Source organism: Molothrus ater, chromosome 1 (genome assembly GCF_012460135.2).
Source record: "Molothrus ater isolate BHLD 08-10-18 breed brown headed cowbird chromosome 1, BPBGC_Mater_1.1, whole genome shotgun sequence".
NCBI lineage: Eukaryota > Metazoa > Chordata > Aves > Passeriformes > Icteridae > Molothrus > Molothrus ater.
In genome coordinates, this window is record NC_050478.2 from 90,923,391 (window position 1) to 90,943,374 (window position 19,984).

General features: G+C 42.6%; 2 protein-coding genes across 4 annotated transcripts in view; one reads left to right on the plus strand and one right to left on the minus strand.

Moving 5' to 3' along the window:
- The window catches only part of ANKS6 (ankyrin repeat and sterile alpha motif domain containing 6), a 40,987-nt gene extending 38,643 nt beyond the window's left edge, over nt 1-2,344 (minus strand). For 2 of the 3 annotated variants that reach the window (XR_004982414.2, XM_036405746.2), the window contains exon 1: nt 1,842-2,344. Coding sequence is in view for 2 of the 3 variants with exons in the window: in XM_036405746.2 (XP_036261639.1) it covers nt 1,842-2,194 (353 nt within the window). In the remaining variant the exon portion in view is untranslated. Of the gene's footprint in view, nt 1-394; nt 1,065-1,841 lie in introns of those variants that run through there. The other variant, XM_036405757.2, reaches the window with a different exon arrangement.
- Nucleotides 2,345-10,405: 8,061 nt separating this feature from the next.
- GALNT12 (polypeptide N-acetylgalactosaminyltransferase 12) overlaps nt 10,406-19,984 on the plus strand; it is a 47,022-nt gene continuing 37,443 nt past the window's right edge. The window contains exon 1 of the mRNA XM_036379024.2: nt 10,406-10,785. Within this exon, the coding sequence (XP_036234917.1) occupies nt 10,406-10,785 (380 nt within the window). The remainder of the gene's footprint in view (nt 10,786-19,984) is intronic.

Consider the following 19,984-nt stretch of genomic DNA (forward strand, 5'->3'; position numbering starts at 1 on the left):
TGTGTGCGTCGTGCTCGTGTTGCAGGCATCATGCACTACTGCATGCTCATGCACGTTGTGCTTAGCATAGCCCAACTCTGACCCTGAAGGCAACTTTTGTACATTACAGCAAAGCAAACCTTTGTCGAGGAAACCACAGAGAATGCTACTAACCACTTAAAGCAACCACAGCCTCAAAGTCCTTTGTTTCCTCCAGAGAGTATACAGTTGCAGGAGGAAGCCTCTGGAGCGTGTGTACTCCCTAAATCTATCCTGTACCCTTCACTGCATCGCCTCAATAGAGCCTGCAACCCCTGCACACAGTAATTTTATGCATATTTGCAACCTCCTGTCCAACTGCAACAGAGCTAATCACAGCCAGAAAATGAAACAGCTACATAAGTCTGAAGCTTACCTTTGTACCAACACCGGGCTTCCTTTCTGGTTATCCATTAAAAAGAAAAGAGAAAAATGCTCTTCTACTTTATGCTTTTCGACAATATATACAGTACTTTTCAAACGTCAGCCAGTCATTTCTTGAAATCAGTGAGAGGGTTTTAGTCATCTGACTTTATTGTTTTTAGGGAATGAGTGGATGGTTTTCATTAAGAGGAAAAAAAAAAATCTGTTTCTGCAACGTTTTTTCTTTTTTTTAAAACCTTCATAAAATACCCAAATTGTTGAACCTTGTCTTCCTTGTTCTTACTGGGAAACCAGCTGTGTGACTCATTCTTTGGGAACTTTCTATGGCTATTAATTGAAAAGAGAAATGTTGACTTTGAAACAGATTATTTGTTTCCAAGTATTTTAAAGTTATGAAATTAAAAAAAAAGGCAACCAACAAAAAACAAAACAAATACCAGCAAACAAACAAAACCTCCCCCTCTCAAAAAAAAACCAAAAAACAAAACAAAACACCACTAGAATAAAAAAAAAAAAATTTATTCTCCTGATTAAGCATTCAGTTATTATAGGACAGCAATGCCCTCCAACCATGCAAAACACATCTGTGAACCCAAGGTGTGCTTGTAGGAATAAAGACAAGCACCAATACCCAGCATCAGCAACACGGGAACCTCCCATGGCCCATCAGTGGGTTACGCAGAGGACAGCATCACTGATGCAGAAAACAAGCGTTTTGTCATTAAAAACCCTCAGCAATGATTTTCCCTATCCTCCAGCAAGCCATCAAGGCAAACATGGGCAAACTAAGGGAAATTAATTGTTTCAGTTCGCTTCAGTATGTTCTACATCAGACGTAGTTTTCAACAAGTATGACACACACAGATGAAAAAAAAAAAAACAAAACCAAAAAAACTCCATGCAAATTAAGTAAGGCTACGTGCATATACCTATTGTCACAGAGGAGAGCAGTGTTTCACGTTAGCTCCAATTTTGCGCTGGCTAAACCAAGGAATAGCATGCAGTGCTTCAAATACCACATTCTTAACATGGGAAGTTTCTAATGCCCCAGGATAACACTTAGCCAATTCTACACCGGACAGCCCCTCCTCACCCCCACCCAGGGACGGGAACAGGCGACCACTCCGATCCCCCCGGGACAACTCAGGGCTCCGCTGGCACCAACCCACCGCGGCCCTCAACATGGCGCTCGCCCTCTCTCCCACGCTAGCTCGCCCGGAGCTCCCCGGCGCCCTCCCTCGGCCCGGGGACCGCGGTTCGGAGAGCGAGGGAGCCGAGCGCCCGCGGCAGCCCGGGGGCGGGGAAGGCAGAGCCCCGGCGGCCCTCCCTCCCTTCCCCGCCCCGGGAGTGCCGCCGACTAGGCCGACGCTCCGCGGCGGGGCGGGATGGCGGTGGGAGACCCGCACCTCGGCCCTGATCCCTCCCTCCCTCTCCCGTACCTGGCCGCTTGCATGAGGGGGCTCCATCCGTAGTGGTTCCTGCTCTGCACCGAGGCGCCCTTCCGCAGCAGGAACCGCACCAGCTGCTCGTGCCCCCCCGCCGCGGCGAACTGCAGCCCCGTGTTGCCGGCCTCGTCCGTGCAGTCCACGGGCACGGCGGGGCTCGGCGGGGACGACGCTTCGCCGCGGGGCTCCGCCGCCGTCTCCTCGGGGCCGCACGACAAGGAGGAGGGGGCCGCGGGGTCGCCGCCGCCGGCGGGCAGCCCCAAGAGGCGTCGGGCGGTCTCGCAGTCGCCCTGCTCGCAGGCGCGGAGGAAGAGCTGGACCTGGGGGGGCACCCCGCTCTCCCCCATGGGCAGCGCTGCCGGGCCCCGAGCGGCTCGGCCGCCCGCGACCGCCCCTCAGCCGCCGGGGAGGCAGCGGGGAGGAGGGGACTCGGCCGGCAGGAGGAGGCCGGCCCAGGGCGGCCGCAGCGCCCCGGCCGCTCTCGCACGGCGTGAAGGGGGAGCCGGGCTGGGCCGCTCTCCTCGGAGCCGGCGAAGGTTATCCCAGCCTGGGCCGGGGGTCTCGGCGCCTCTCCTGCCCCGCTGGCAGCCCCAGTGGTGTCCCCCCGCCTCGCCCAGCCAGCGCCTGTGTCCTCACGGCTCCTGCCCCCTTCGCCAGGGATTTCTGCGCTCTGGGCTGCAGCCGTTCCGCGCCGTTACTGGCTGCCGCGCAATTAAATGTCCCCGCATTACGTGTCTTTCTGGCCGGGGTCATGGCAGCACGCCTTCGCTGTGGGGCTTATTTTCACCTGACACAACAATCCCTTTTTCTTGCTTCACAACGCGACTTCCTACAGCCTGGCGCGGTCCCTCTGTCAGCCCTGCTCCGTGTACCTGATACTCCAGCCTTTACTTGCGCCGTCCTACTTTGTGTCTCCTTTAGCTCCAAAGCAGTCTCTCTCTTCAATGAGATACAGGATTCGAAGTTCAGTCTTTTCCCCTACAAACACCCATTTCCCATCTCCTGACAGTGCTGATTAGTCTTACAGTTTAAAATCTTTGTGCATAACTATGAATTTCTTGCGTGTCTTCTCTTCAGTTTCAGCCCCTCAGGAAATCCTGAAATCTTTTCTAGGTTAAACCGATTTTACAACATCTAAAGCAAAGCAAAAAAGAAGAGAAAAATCTTGAACTTCGTAACTCAATGATATCGTGTTGTGTCCCTATCTATAAAATCAGTGACTTCAATGGCAGGACAGGGCACTTGTTATAGGGTGGAGGATTTGGGGATGAGAAGACTAGGAAAACTTAAAAGGAGTATAAAACTATCAAATGCCACTAAAATGTAGCAATCCCCTGGTTTTAGGCAGTGCCATTCTTATCTTCCAAGTTATACAGCTTTTTGGCTCTGATACACAGGCAAATCCAGATTGCCAGATCATCATGGCAAAGGGCCAAATTATTACACTTCGAGAAAGTCTACAGCAAACAAGAGTCCTGGCTGTGGTTATGGACACTTTTCCTTTGGGAAAGTACCATTCATGGCAAAAAAAAAAAAAAATCATATTTATCATTACAGAAATAATAGAACAATTTCCTGGACAGGGCACGTATTCAGGGATACTTCTTTAATTATAGATAGCATGTAGAATATTTAAGTATGTGTCGCCTACATTTATGTTCAATAATTTTCTTAAGCGTAAAGAAGCTTACAGTGGCCATCAGCAGAGTGAAGGTGCATGGCTAGGGAGAATTTTGGTCCAGCCAAAACAGCCTACAGCCATCCTTACATTATAACAGTGTGAGAAGCTTGTTGTTGTCAATAAAGCTGGATGGTGCAAATCACTCTTTGTAAGATTTCAGAGCCTGGAAGAAGGGAATGGCAAGAGAGATTAATGCAATACATTATTCATGATTGAAGAAAATTGGGTCATACTTACCATATCAAAGTGCATGCTTGGATATTGTCAAATTAATGACAGGATCACTCCAGTTTATCTTTGAGATAAGCTACTCAACATGGTGATCCTACAAATTTATGTTATATAGCTGATAGTTATGCTATCAATTTCTACTAATGGTTTGAAACTCCAGACAAAAATATCATGAATGGAATGAGAAGCCTATCAGCAAAAGATGCAACACTTATTTTAAGAAGTTTACAAGACATAGGAAATATTTGATGGGGTTTAAAAAATGAGAGGGAAAATTATTTGTTCTGAATTCTGCTGCTGTCATCTGATGGTCATCATCTTCAGTTGGCATCCTCAGCATTTATGCTGGTATGATCACTCAGGGATTTCTGTCACTGACCAATGACCAAGGCAAGGAAAAATAATCAAATTTCTTCTGAAATGAATAAACTGCTATGGAATATTCTCCTGATGATGCAGTACCAAGCTCTTTGGAAAACACAGGACTTGATTTCTTCATCAATGAAAGATCAACCTAAGCCTTTCAAACAGTTCATTAGGATAAGATAATGGAGAAAGCTTAGGTTGGAAGATAATATGGGACAAAATAAAACAAAGATTCTCAAGTGCAGACTGTATGTTAGTTGTTCAGAAGATTTGTCCAAACTGCGTCTTTGTCCAGTCAGTGAAAAATGCATTGCTTTTGATAAGAAATTAATTTACATCAGTTCTGTGCTAATTTGTATAAGTCAATGTTAGATTGCTCCAAGGTTAAAATAATTTTAAATGACAGAAAAAACCCTAATAAATGAAGAAATTACTTTCAAATAAAGATGAGAAAAGTGCAAGGAACAGAACAGGCCCACCAAAAAGGGCAGAACAGATAAGGCAGGAGTACAGATGTCAGGAATCAACATCTGTGAAACTTCTCTAACATAAGTCTCCACTGCTGATGTTCTCAAAACACCAGCAACACCACCAAGGAGATACAAGTTTTATTGATGCTACTCATCATATAATGTGAAATGAAAGAGATAAATTACTTAGAGTCATTGTTCTTCAAGACTCAGAGCTAAGCATTTGTCAAACAAAGCCTAGGAAACCATTAGAGCATGTAATGTACCCATAGAACTAGTAAAGTAAGTATAATATGGCAAGTGTGCAATGATGTAGAACCACAAATTGGCCAGGTAACAAAAAATTCCGTTGCTCTTACAGCAGTAATAGGATGTAATATATTTGGACATATACCATGATACATGAGCAAATCTCTACCTGATATGTAATTCAGGATCATGTAATATGGAAAACTGTAAAAATGCCATCATAATCAAAAGCCTCTCAGAAATGTAGAAATGCAAGTAGACAAGCAATCTGTTCCAAAGAAATCTATGAAACTAGAAGTAGCTGATTCACTCATAATCTGCATTATCAAAGTGTGAGGATGGTGGCATCTCAAATCCCCAAGTATGATGGCTTTTTTCATGGCAATTTAAGAGGTAAAAGATTATTTCCTACTGTAAAATCTTACTGATGTGAATCACAAGAAAGTCATACTTCTGAGAAAAAGAAAACTGAAACTTTTAGTATGTCTTTTGTGTGAAGACACTTATCCCTGCCTTAATGAAAAGGAAGACACATATATTAGAAATACTATCACAGAAAAGGAAATGCTTCCCCAGTATCACTGTACTTATGTATGTTAACTGTGTTCCTTTCAGGCATAGAAACAGAAACAACCTTGATAAAATTACTAAAAACCAAATGGTAATAAGTAGCTACAGTGTAGGGTGACATAGATTAATTTCACAACATAATATCTGCTTGACTTCTTGGTTCAGAATTTTAATCGTGGTCTTCTCTTTGTCTACTGTGACAAGCTGCTATACCTTTATGAGGAATTTACTTCATTTATTTGTTTCAGAGTATGCCATAATTTTGACAAACTTTCAAAAAATATTTGCAACTCAGTATTTTAATTCATTGTGTCCACATGAGACTGTATGAAAAATCAGTCAGGTTTCCAACATACATCTTCATTAACGTGTCACATCATACCATAGCTTGTGAGCAGAACTGCAGTTTTGTTCCAATACTTTCTGACAGCTAAGCTTCCTGGCCTAGGTTTCCTTTATGTTCCTTATCTCTTCCACTGCCTGCAGTTCATGCTTGCTATTTAGCGTAAGAGAAAAATTATATCCAATCAATGCATACCTACAGCAAGCAAATATATTGATTGATGGCTTTGACATGCATGTTCTGTCTCTGTCTGTCCATCCTGGCTTGTATGTGACCTTTTGAGCAGGCATTTTGTATGTGTATTTTATCTATGGGTGCACATACACATGTGCACATACATGTTCTACAGAGATCTGCAAACTGGTGCAGCTGAGGTCTTGCCCATGTAGTCCACTGAATGCTGCCTCATTTTATTGACCTGTCACTAGGAGAATTTCACAGCATTCATCAGCCTAGAAGGCTGATGAATAGAAGATTAGGATAGAAGATCCCTGGAATAGGCGACAGTTTCTATCTCAGTCGTCTAGTCTGTGTTTTTATTCTGTTTTATTTTTAGGGTTCTTCCTCTCAATTCCTTGATCTTTCTGCCTCTGCACTATACACCCAGCTTCTTTCTTGACCTGGAGCCTACGCTGTGAAACAGGGTTCCTGCTGAAGCACTGAGGACCCTTTGGCCCTGGGAAAGCAGGGTGCGGCTCATTTCGTGTTTTGCATGAGCTGTGCAGCTGTCTCAAATAAAGAGACTTTTAATCCAAACACATTTATTAAAAAAAAAATCCTTGGCACTGGTAGTACAATAGGCTGAATAATAATATTTTAAAATTATTTGTGCTAATAAAGGAGAGAAAGAGCAGCCAATGTGAGAATTGGGGGGGGGTCTTGCAGGACAGTGCACAGTTTTTGTGTACAGTTTTTATGCACAGTTAAAACAATGATGAACAATGACCCCATAGGTCCAATGCTATCTCCAGGGAGTATGTTTTATAGCTTGTATGATTCTTCCTCTCCTTAAGCAAATTTCCTATCTATGTCCAAAGTATTCATACATGATGTTTCCTATCATATTCTTCTGATTTTTTTTCTTTAGAATATGTAAGCTTTGTCATTTTCTAGAACTAGGAACTTTATTCTGAAATATATTATTTGATACTTTATTTTTAGTCTGAAAGGGTGAATTTGGGAAGCTGTTTAACTTATTGAAAATGCAGTCTTCCCACTCTATTTCCATTTTAGATATTTGCTTTTTACACAGAAAAGAAGAAAAAAAAAGGAAAGGTTTCTATGAGGTGAATTTTAAATATTTGGCAAAATTTAATAGCTCTGTTTTTCTGTAATGTATATATCGTCACTAAAAATAAGAATACCTTTTAATAACTATACAGCTGTTTAATAGTTCATCTTATCTTACCTCTTGGTATTCCCTATATGTAAACCTGGTCCTTCAATATGCTCATGTATTTTAGGTGAACTAAATATTACCTGCATTTCAAGCATATTTCAGAGAGCAAGAGATACACCCTTAATTTCAGCTATTACATTCACTATTATGTGAATTCTTGTGGACATTTGCATATTGTTGTGGTTAGTCCTTTTCTCTTAGTGCTTTTTGAAAGTTTTAATTAATATTTTGAATACTTTCTGAGGTGAAGAAAAAATTTTCTGTTTTTAAAAATAAACTTTTCAAAGCCATTGATTATTCTACTCATCTGTTTTAATTTGGACAACTAAGGACACAATAGATATCTCTAGATAGGTAATTAGAGTTTTTATATGACTTGTTTGGTTACTCTACTTATCTTTGGTTGAAACTCCTGAAGAAATTGAAATTATAACTCACTAAACACTAAGAAATCATAACAAATTATTTTAACTTCCATTGTTATTCAACCTGAAAGAAACAAGAGAACTGCTTAAAAGGAACACTTCCATGAAAATTTTGCTGCAAGTTTTATGGCTAGCAGTAAACTCATTCATTTGCCTTGTTGATTGAAGATTTTTTTTTTTTTTTCCCTGCTGGGGCTTATTTGTATGTTCAGAGAGAATTTTTACACCTTAACTATTTCAGCTCAGAATGTTCAGTCTTCCCATCACATTTACATCGCAAAAATGTTTGAAAAGGTTTGACAAAACATGTTTTACCTTCATATTCTTTATATCTTGTACATACTTCTTTGTGAATGCAAATAATTGATTCTTTATGATTTTTACATTAGCCTAATTACTGTACTTTCTCTTAATGAATTTCCTCTGGTTTATGTGTTTGGATGTCATCCCCAGGGAACTACTGTTTACTAGCAATACTCCAATCCCCACTGCAGTGGTCATCACAGAAAGTCTTCACCCATGACTTTGCCATAAGAGCATTATTACTGCTGAGAGCAGTTCTGTAATTTTTGGTTCTCTGTTTCCCAATTTTTGTTTCAGAACTTGTTTTAGTCATGTGATCATGTTCTTGTGCTTCTTCCATATTGCTCTAATACTTAAAATACTTATATAAAATACAGATTCTTATAATATTTAAGAACCTCTGCAGCAGAACTCTCTGGGTTTTTTTCTTGGGACTTTTTTTGTGTTTTTTTTTTTTCTCACTCTTCTTAGTTAACTCTTAGTCCTACATTTTGCTCTTCCCAATCTCCTCAGTAACTTCTTTTGGGAGTCCAGGAGGATCTCTTCTCCTTTGATTCATACCAGGAATAGGCTTCCTTCATTCAGAAAGATGGCAAGCAAGGAGGCAAAGCAAACACTGGGCATGCAATAACTGGTGCCAGCTGACTCTTCAGACCCAAAGTTTGCTAGACATGACATTCTTCATATGCAATGTAAATTCTCATGTCCAACATATTGATATTTAGTAGTTCTCTACAAAGCATATTGAAACTAGATTTGTGCCTATATAATTTCCTGTGATAGCTAGCTGTATAGCTGAATAAGAAATAATCTGTCCATACACACACTCATGGCAAATCCACCTAGATTACTTGATTTATACTAGCTTGCCAGAATCAGAATCTGTCACTGATTTTTCAGCATCCTTCTGTCCAGAGCATGGCCCCCACAGTAGCTGAGTCAATATTTATTATCGTGTAAAATCAGAAAGAGCTCATAGCTGTATGCTCTGACCCTGAAAATGATGAATTTTTTTCCGTTCCTTAGTGTTAGTTTCACTCACTCCTCAGTAGTGCTGGTGAGCACCGCCCAGTGCTGTGTACTGGGCTGAAGTTCTCTCTCTGGGCATGACCGAACTCCTCTGCTGGGCTGATCTTGACAGGCCTCCAACAGCAGAGGATGTTGCAGTGAACGTGGAAACTGCGTGGAGCAAATTACCCCTCAAAACCAGTTCCAGTTCCCTACTGGGAATGAAAAACTGTATCCAGTTATGTTACATTTATGTTAAAGTATTTCAACGCAAAATCAGGAACTCGCGTAATCTCACGGTCTCCAGATCACAAGTTTAGGCAGACGGGGCTTCATATTGTTGTGAGCTGAAGTAAAACAAGCAGTATGGATATGTTGTTGAGTATGAAGCAAATCTGAAAGCTCTAACTAGTGCTACTGTTGTTTTTTTTCCCCATGATTCTGTCAAGCCATAGAGTGGACTGCCTAATATGTGTATAATAAACTTGGGATTTTCACTAGTATTTTGGATTTCTCTCAATGAGGCCACGTTGGTTGACTTTTTTCAACCAAGAACACTCCTTTCTTCAGCAAAAAAGCTTGTCATTAATGCCTATAGTTTCTTAGCCTGCGTTCTGCTCTTCTTCTGAAGCACGTGCTATCCTACAGGCAGCAGAATGGATGAAGCCTGGTTTCTTATCAATTTGCTCCCTTTGACCCCTAAACTCTTCCTAGCTCCTCTGTGGGAAATGCTGTCCTGCAGCTCTGAAAATTTCTGTCCACAGACAGCAAGTCTTGGGGCTACCTCAATTACTTCCAGAGGCTACCTCAATTACTTCCAGCTTGCTGTGGCCCTGACAGCTCAGTGCCAGCAGATCTTTCCCTTTCTGGGGAAATGACATATCCACCACGCAGCTAACCAGCGCTTATGAAGGTCCCTCAAGCTTCCATGCGACCAGATCACCCTTGAAGGGTGACAGCAAAAGGAACATGCCTCCCTCCTCCCCGCATCCCAGTTCTGTGTGATCCGACAGAACCGGGATAGCTTCCACTCCGTCCTTGCCCCTGGATGGGTCAGCATCAGCGCTGGTTCCACCGGCTATGTCCCCAGGGTGACCGCGGAGCAGGCTGGAGCCGTGTGCCTTCCCTGGGATGCCGGAACCCTCGGGGGCCAAGCAGCCTTCCGACCACCAGGAAACCGAGGGACATCGTTCCCGGGGTGGCGGCTGGCGGGCGGCAGTGGCGCAGCACGCCCGGGGGACAAGCGGGGCCGGTTCCCTGTCCCGGGGTACCGCTCCCCGCCCCGCGGCAGCGCCCGAGCCCGGCTCTTCCGCGCCGCGCCCCTCCGGGCTGGCCGGCGGCGGGGCGGGGAGGAGGGAGGAGCCGGCGGCGGAGGAGCCGTGCGGGCTTCCTGGCGGGGCAGCGCTGCCGGCGGGCGGGTGTCGCGGCGTGGGCAGGTCCTGAGAACTTCGCCGAGTCTGCCGGGGCGGAGGCGCGCCCGTGTCCGTGAGACGGCAGCCACCGCTCGCTCGGCATGGCCGGCCGCCTCGGCCGCGGGATGTGCTGGGGCAAGCGGGGCCGGGGCGGCCGGAGCGAGGGCGCGCTGCTCGCCCTGGGGCTGCTGGCCGCCCTCGGCTTCCTCGTGTGGCGGCACGGCTCGCCGCCCCTCCACGCCGCCCGCCGCGCCCCGCCGCAGCCGCCGTCCCCCGACTCCGAGCTGCTGCGGCGGCCGGTGTACGCCAAGCCGGCCCTGGACCCGGGGGCGCTGGGGGAGCTGGGCCGGGCGGTGAGGCTGGAGCTGAGCCCGGCCGAGAAGCGCCGCCAGGAGGAGAGCATCCGCCGGCACCAGATCAACATCTACCTGAGCGACCGCATCTCGCTGCACCGCCGCCTGCCCGAGCGCTGGCATCCGCTGTGAGTACCGCCGAGGGCAGGCGGGGCCGGGGCACGGGAGCCGTGCCTGCCGCTGCTGCTGCGGCTCAGAGAGCCGCTCCGGCAAACTGGAGTGTCTGCTGGCAGCGGTCAGCGCGGGGTAGTCGTGTCTCTCTCCAGTACCTCTCGCTCAGGAACGTGGAGGCTTTTGGAAACTTTCCCATCACAAAGGCTCTTGGATCACAGCGTTCGCTCTCGGAGTTAAGTCGATTGGTGACTTTGCCAGGCTGCCGCACCTACACAAGGCAGTACGAAGTCGCGTGTTGGTGGTATGTGTACAGGTTGTTTCCCCACGTAGCCCTGGTAGTGTGTTTTCAGTCCTCCAGCTACGCTGCTCTGCCGTGTTTCTCCCGCTGCTGTCCCCTCCTACTGCTGCTGTCCCCTGGGTCAGTCACCATGGGCAGCAGCATACTTTTTCAGTCACTCCCAGCTTTACAAATGTTATGCTTCCCAGATTTCAGCTGTGCATTGTATTCAAATGTCTTAAGACGCACAGTTTAAAGGAGATTGTTTTATCAGCAGTTTTACCAGAACTGAGCTAGAAATGGTGCTCACAAAGGTGGGTAGCAGTATTCTAAAGTGGGACTGTTCTTGATTCGGGATGTATGATTGCTGGGACAAGGTGCATTTACTAATTACATGTATAGTTATTACACCAGTGGCAGATAATGGCACAGGCGGTTGTAAACAAAGGGTTAGATAATGTTCGATGAGGTGGCTCACGTTTACAGGCAATGGCTCAATGCAGCTGTGAAGCCAGCGTGGCACAACAGGTCTGACTCTTGTGCCCTTGCGCAAATACTCAGGGTGGCACCGTCTTGGGCTCTCCTGTGAGTGAGCTGCTGGCTGGTGAGAGGAAGGGCCAGCCATTTAGGGGGTTGTGTTAGCTGTCACAGGGGTTGGGATGGAGCCACGGCTGCTACGGACTCCTCACTTCTGTTTCACTTGAGCTTGGCTTCAGCTGGTTTGTTTAGTTACAGCAGGTTTGTAGGATATGGTAGCAAAAAGCTGTGGAAAAAGCAGGGCTCTGGCACTCCCATGCATTCACTTCACGCGCTTGTGTCCTGCCCAATGTTTCACCAACTCTAATTGTAAGTGCTGAATCTAAAGCATGAATCTTAGGATGGCTTTCAAAAAGTTGCAGTGCAAATGCAAAGCCTTTTCATCATAAGTTTAAGCCCGACACTAGGCTTGTTTTACTCAGTTATTATTCCCCTCTTATCAGCAGTCTGTAGACTATAGGTCAAAAAGGACCATTTAAATTTCATTTCCGTGGGAAGAATTAAATCATTTCAATGAGTTATTTTGGACTTCTGCCATTTCTCTATGACAGGGTGTTAGAAGAAATGGAAGGTCACAGTTGTTGAATAGGAGACATTATAGATGGGTGTGGGTGACTATTCTAGAAATGAAAATAATTTAAATAGATTTTGCTACAACGGCAGACCCTTTTTGATTTGAATATATGGATGCTGAAATGACAAATTATATCCAAACCAAAAGAATCACAGAAGCATCAGTGACATAATCTCAGAGATAATTGCCTTTTGAAGCTGGGGCTGTATTGTACTGTTGGCAGGTGCTTCATGCCTTTGTGCACACTTAAATCTAAATTATGGCAAAAATGTCACAGAGCATCTCTCCAACTCACACAGCAAATATAAAAAACTTTCCCAAAGCAAATTTTGCAATGAAGTGTTAACTCCTTCTCTCAAGAAGGAAGACCATGTAAGAGAATGAAATAAAAACCCCCCATAATTATAAAAAAAAATGAAGAACTTCTCACCAAGTCCACAGCCATAGGAAATGCATTGCACTTAGTTCCAAGATTAGAGGTTATGCAGTTCAAAATCTCAAGTCTTGGGGAATTATTTTATTTTTTTATTTTAAGATGGGTAATGCTTGACTATTTATGACCTTTAATGAACATTTTGTTAATGGGTGAGGCTACAATGATGGGAAATAAGTAGTAATAGTAGATGGCAACTAGACTTCAGTGGTCCACCAAAATCATGCAAAGGCTAAATTTTAGATGTGATCAGTGAGACAGCTTTGATACCAGAAGACCAGAACATGACAAATGCACCGTTTCTTTAGTGGAGTCCCAGAAGAGAACCAGAGAACTGTGTGCTGGCAATCCTTGGATCTTTTCCAGGCATGTTATCTACAAACTGTGGTAAGGGAAAGAATTAGTAACAGATGGGAGGGTGTGATCTATTGAGAAAGTCAACAAGGCTTTTGTCAAGGATGACGTGTCTTACAAATCTATATGAGTTCTTTGAAGGTCGTAATTATATGGATAAAGAAGTGTGTTGTTACTTGAAGAGTTCCTTAAACAACTGTGAAATAAAGTGAAATTTCCTTGCATTTATAAATAACTGAGTAGAAGCTGTGAAGCAGTTTTTTTTTTTTTTTTGTGGTTTTTTTTTTGTGGGGTTTTTTCAGTTTTTTTTTTGTTTTGTTAGCTTTGGTTTTTATTTTAAGGAGCAAAGATAAAGTCCCACAGAAATCTGTGTTGGACTCAATGCAGTTCAACTTACAGCCTTTCATAAAGAAGTGACTAATTTACAGGTCTTCAGCCTGAAAGACAGGGGACCTTCTGGAAGTGTAACTCCTGCAGGATTCCTGCAATACATGGTTGATGCATGAAAATGGATAAAACAAATTCTGCCACCTCCCTGTTCCGAAAATCCATTTCCTGTAAAGCATAGTCCATCCTCTAGAAAATTTAAATCAAATATTAGGAGGTATTGACAGATACTATACTTGGAGACTCTGTTCTGGGCTATGGGCTTTTGGTCTGTTTCAGCATATTCTTGTTTGTGTGGAGGCAATCTGGAATTTTTAGATACTAAAAAAATGGGAGAATAAAAAGGAAACAGACAACATTACCACCACCTGGATGCCCCAACGGTCCTTTTGATGTTAATGTCCTCCCACACTGATCAATGAACCCACTCTCTATGTGTGAATTGGTGAAAACACTTGAATCCAATGAAAACTAGAGTTTGGCTAGTAAGATAGAGAGTATCTGAGCCAATAAGCTGTTAAATGTGATATGCAAAATGATTGCACAAGGTGTTGCTGTGTCAGAAACTCGAGCCAAAAATCTTTTCCTACTGCTGCACGTTGTACATCCTGGACCTGACATGGGAACAGAAGTGTGGCAGGTATTTGCTAATATCTATGTCTGGTAATACTGTACAGGAAGAGAAGAATAATTTGGCTGAGATTACTCTCTCAAATAATGTATTGATTGATGATATTTGACTATGAATCCAAGAGGTTTCTAATATAGATCTTTCTCCTACTAATATATTCCTCACAGTGAAAATATTCAGAAAGTTGTTATTCCTTCTTGTTCCCACCACCATAACTTGCTTTTTGTGATGACTGATTCTGTTTGTATTGACCCATAGACCCAAAGAACTTGACAACTACCATTGTTTCCTTTAGACAATTTCTGCTTCCTTTAACTGTCTGAACTTGACATCAGCAACTGAAAATGTGTTTCATCACACAGGATTTTTTTAGTTTTATTGAAAATATACATATAAACAAATAAACATTATGTATAAATAATCTAGAAAAATGTCCATTTGGAAGAATCTTATGGATAAGAAGATAAGTTACTAAATGATGATACAGTTTGTACAAGGCTAGAAGTGAAATAAGCCAAGTCAGAGAAGGATGGAGGTTGGAAGGAAACTTTGGGGTGTCTAGTCCAACTTTGAAGCCTCCAAGGATGGAGATTCAACAACATTTGAACACCTCTTTAAATGCAACATCACTGCCACAGTGATTAATTTTTATTTTTGTCCCCCGATTGTAAGGTTGTCTGCATGGCTCAGTTTGTCTTCCCAACATCTACCCTTCATTTCTTGAGTTTGTACTCCTAAAGGGAGCAACAGTTATAGGAGGTTTAAAACCAGCAAGTGTCTTCTGTCAGACTTTGACTTACTGAGGGCCCTGTTGGGGCTGATGCCCTGTAAGTGGGTGTGATGAGCTTGGGGCCATGGGTTTGGCTGCTGCTGCTCTGTCTTCCTCTCCCTGCAACAACACGTCAGCATTGTGTCCCATGGGGCTTCTCCTTGTGTGCTTGTACAGAACTGTAGGGCTAGGCAGACAACTGATATGTTCTCTTAGCCTTTTACAGCTTATTACAGTGTGTAAGAATTACATTTCCAGTTTTTCTACTTGGGTACTTTTAGATTAAGGGCTATTTTCAAGCATTGTTTCAGATTTTAGGCATTCTACTTTTTCTTACTGTACTACAGTAGGGATGCATTGCTCACTTACTTTGGGGATAGTTTCTGTAAATCACACAAGTTGCCTTTCAGCTGACTCTTGGTACAAAAGGAGCAAGTCAAGACTAGGCACTTTTGTGCTGACTCGGCATTTCATGTTTTCTCTTTCATGGTAGAAGCCTGATTCAGCCCTTGGGACTCATTTTACTTGTGGTCACAAGGAAATGGATTTTTAATTCTTTCCTGTCTTTTCTAAGTAGCCACAAAAGCCCCCAAAATATTGAATGTGGTCTGCATAGTATTTTTCAGCTATTAAAAAAAGTTTTAGAGGTTTGTTCTTTAATTCTAGGTAATCTTTTGTGTTTTGGAGAGATTCTTTGTATAATTTTTTTTTTATAGGTGTGATTTTATGTATAAGTGTCTGTCCATATATCTTTAAGTGTTTTTGTATAGATGGCTAGATACACACAAATGCTCAAATTCCTCTGCCACCATCATTTATGCCTATAATTTTATTTATTTTGGGGGAATATTATGTTTGACTTTAGCATAACAATCTTGTGCTGTGATTGATTTGTCTTTCAATACTGTTTTTCCTGTTTGTTCCCATATTTAAATTCGATTCTCCCAAAGTCTCTCTTCTATGGTTTGTTTTGTTTTCTGGGCTGTAAATAGTAAATTATACCAGGATGCTTGTCTGATAGTGTCTTGCTAGCAAGTTCCAAGAATAAGCCTTGATACTAGGTTTGGGTTCCTTTTCTACTCCAAAAATCACAGCTATTCCTGACAGGAGTTTTAACCTGAACCTGTTCTGGGAAAAGGCACAGCAGCTGAGTGTTTCCTTCCTCAGCTCACAGTGAAAGACTGACTTCACCCAGGAGCTTCTCTTTCGTCTCTTACCTAAAGGTGAAATAACTGCAGTGATTTTTTAATTTTTTTTTTTTTTTGTGCTATAGGAAATCCAACCCTTTGAAGAGGTGAGCTGCAGCAGCTTGACTTTCTGGCACATCCTTTCCCTCTAAACCATCACCTGATGGTGCACCTTGTGCCCAGAGCTGGCTTTGGCACGGGTATTCCCATGCTTTGTGTCTGATCAGGAGACACAGCACACGACTTCTAGCAAGCTAAGGCTTTGCTTTAAACACTTAAGAGTGTGTTTGGTATAGTAGTTTTGGAACACTGTGGTCACCTGTTTGGTGTTAGGATTTTTTGGTTTGATTTCTGAGCTTTTTGGAAATATGTAATTGGATACGAGTAACTATATTAATTATAATACCTTTTAGTCATTACTTTAGTGTTAGTTGGCAGGATTTCTTTCATATATAAACAGGCTTTAGACCTTCAAAGCTATGTTTCTCTAGGACATTTCAGTCTTTCCTCAGACAGTAAGTGGGGTAAAATAATTCTTCACTATAGTTGTTCTTTTTGGGTTTTTGTATGTTTGTTTTGGGTTTTTTGTGGTTTTTGTTTGTTTGTTTTTCTTTTTTTTTTTAATAAAAAGGCTTGCATTTTATAGCAGTACAAAATGAAGCAATGCTTCCACTATTGCTTTGATATTTAGGATATTTTGCTACTTTTGTTTCCTGTCATCTGTAAAAATGTGTCACTTTTCATTGTCATTATGCTTTTAACAACCCCCAGCAAATATTTTCCAGAAGAGCTCACATGATTATTTTTCACCATTTTCCTTTCCAGCTTCTGGTAAACTTCCTCAACTTCCTTTGACATCAAGATTATTGCTTGGTTTCAGCTGATTTAATTTTTAAATTGAAAAAGTTCCCAGATCAGTGATTGACAGTAAGCAAAAAAACTGATTTTTTTAAAAAAATTCAAAAGCTGCTTTCATTTAAACAATTGTCTATAAGGATCAGGTGCATCCACACCTTATTTGTAGTGATGAATACAATAGCTTCTTTCAGTTATGGCTTTGCAAAATATTTTTTCTTGTTGTGAATCAAATTACTCACACTAAAGTAAGTTTTTGAATGTAGATGTAGGAAATAGTATGTCTCTGTGGAAAGGTTAAGTGTATCTCACTCACTATCTTGGAAGAAAAGTGAAAACATTTGAGCAAAATGCAACCACTGTTTCAGCTCAGCAAAATAAAATAAAAATCAAGTGGGTTTCCCCACTGTCACATGCAGGATTTCCTTCTCATCTGCACATCCAGAATCTGGGTCATTTAGGAAATTCTGTAGTATTTCTCTAACAATTTAGAATTAGGAGGCTCTATGGATTTCCTAAATTTGTGGGTTTTAGGATACAGACTTAGTAAATTCTCTTACTTAGTCTTTCTAGATATTTATTTCTTAATATATTTTTAATCTGTCTTAAAGAGATTTGCTTTCTGTTCCACCTCCTTCACAACCCCCAACTTCTTAACAAATATTTTCTTCTGTTTCAGACTTCATGTCTTTTTTTCTTGCTTCTCGCAATGTCTGTATACAAGGCAGCACAGCCCATTATTATCTGAAATCTTAACACAGCTTTTGGCAGTCAATCTTGTCAGTACCTTCTTGTCATTGGGAGAATCATTCTGTAGAACATTAAATAACCTGAAAAACTGTTTCACAATCAAACCAGCTTCTGTTTCCAGAGACGTGATCATATCACAGTGTTGTGGCCTGTAAAGGGGTGCTTTCTCTAACATGGTTTGTTTCAGCAGGTATAATTTAGGGAGCTTTTAGCCAGCCTGCTGGGCTGGGGCAAGCAGTGGGGAAGTGTAGGCCAGCATCCTGAACTCACCTGCTTAACTGTTCCAGCCTTGGCCCAAATAATCTGTCCATTCTGGCAGTTATCAGCACCTTGCTGCTGTGTGCTTTGCTACTCACACCAAGACCCACCTTCTGTAAACTCTCAATGCCTTTTTCTGCAATAGTTGAACACGTGGCTTGTGTAGGTGTGTAAAACCAGGTGGAGCCTCTGCATGCCCAGATAAACCTTTTTTAATTAAAAAAAAAAGAAAAAGAAAAAGAAAATCCCTGAACTGGGAGTTGGATCAAGGTAGTCTTATGTGACAAAATAAATTTGGCATGGAAAGTTGGGTAATGTTTGGAGGAGATAAGAATAATGTTTATCATATCCTTTAATTCCACCGGAGATGTTGCGCTTTTGTATCCCAGGCTTTGGGAGGTGTTGCTTTTGGCTGGTGTGCTGCATTTTATCCATAGGTTACTCTCCCACACAGAGGGGTGAGGGGTGGATATTCAGCTATATATTCAGCCTGGAGTAAGGGACACGGCCTTGGTAACTGTGAGGTGGCTTAGAAACCAGTGCTGCCACCTCTATCATGCTGCAGGACTTGGGGTGCTTGTGGATGGATGTGCAGAACTCCAAGCTGCAGCTTGGGCAAAAGTAGAAAAGGGGATAGAAGATCCCAGTGCTGCTGTGTCCTGTGCCATGCCTTTGGGAAAGTGAGAGAAGGAGGTGCTTTCTCTTGAGTGAAGGTACTTGGCAGATTCCAATGCCCACATTGCTGCCTCTGCAGTTTATGGAATGGGAGTGAAGATGGTGAAACTAGATTGAGATGACCATGGATGCTGCCATTCATCCCCATCAGCCTCATTTACTTGCAGCCTACGAAATGCCACTTTTGAGCACACCTCTTACTGAAAGAGCAGTTTAAGTCGGTGTTTTAGCTGTTCAAATTAGGAAGAGGAAAGGAGGCTGTGTGGTGGGTCAGCATGTCTATGGCCCATCACAGCAAGCCCAGCCAACCTGGTTCCTAGCCCACCATGTGAAAGCCAGCCTGAGGTAGAACCCTGGCAGTGTTTTCCAGGTGACAATGGGATGTCACATACTGTAGTCACATAAATCAAGTTAAATAAATCAGCTTCAGCAGTGACACGTGCTGTTTTGCACTTCTTGAGAGAAGCTGTGCAATCCTGAACTTGCCTGGGGCATTCAGACTGAAACTTCAAAACCGAAACTTGTGGAGTATACCTTCTGAAAGCATTAAATAATTGATGAGCAGTTTGTGTTCTTGACAAATTTTTGAAAACTCAGAGAACATTTCATATTTTTTTGGTTAAAATATAAGTAACTGTGCATATAGAAGATCAGATTTGGAGATTGAAAATCTGTTTTCCCTCTCTGTATCATTGTCACAGTTGTGGTGAAAGTCTCAAGTAAGAGCATGTCAGCAACCATTCCTAATTAACTCATGGCAGTGCGCCCAGTGTGCACACATTCATGCTCTCTCCTTGTGTATAGATACACATCTCTTAGAGAAACAGCTCTTTACAAAGAAATAAATTGAGTGATTACATTAATTGACACAAATGTTCTTGAAAACAACCCATTTAATTTTGTTTAGGCATTTCCTGAGTGATGTCTCCTTGGTTTCTAATAAATAACCTATTGTAAAACTTGCTAACAGAAGACTGTGTAGTGTAGTAGACTCCAAGGTTAATTTATTAAACTTGTCAGCAGTTTACTCTTGGTTAGACTGTGATTTAAAAATGCAGTGTAAAAAAGGCAAAACCAAAACCCCTCAGGAATTTGGATGTGTGAAGATGCACTTTTATGTGTTTGGCTTCAGTGTGCATTTTTTGGACTTAGATGTTTGAGTAGAAGCTGTACTGAAACATAGAGAAAGGGCAGTACATAGTGAACATGGTTTTGTGTTCAGGTACATACCAGCATTATTTTCTCTTTCTTCCCATTGAGAGATTTAAAGATTTATGGATGAACACATTAAGAATTCTAAAACATAGATGTTGTCTTAGTGTAAATTGCTAAGAAATGCCAGAAGACAAAGCTTTTGTTTGTTTTATGCCTGTGTTATGCCACAGTGATCAAGTAGGAGGGTCCCTGGAACACCCACCCAGTGTGGCAGAAAGTGCCTCAGGGAAATGAAGGATGATGCAGAAGCAGGATGAAGCTGAAGCATGGTAGTGTCCCCATCTGCTCCTTGGAAGATGGCCGGGGCAGTC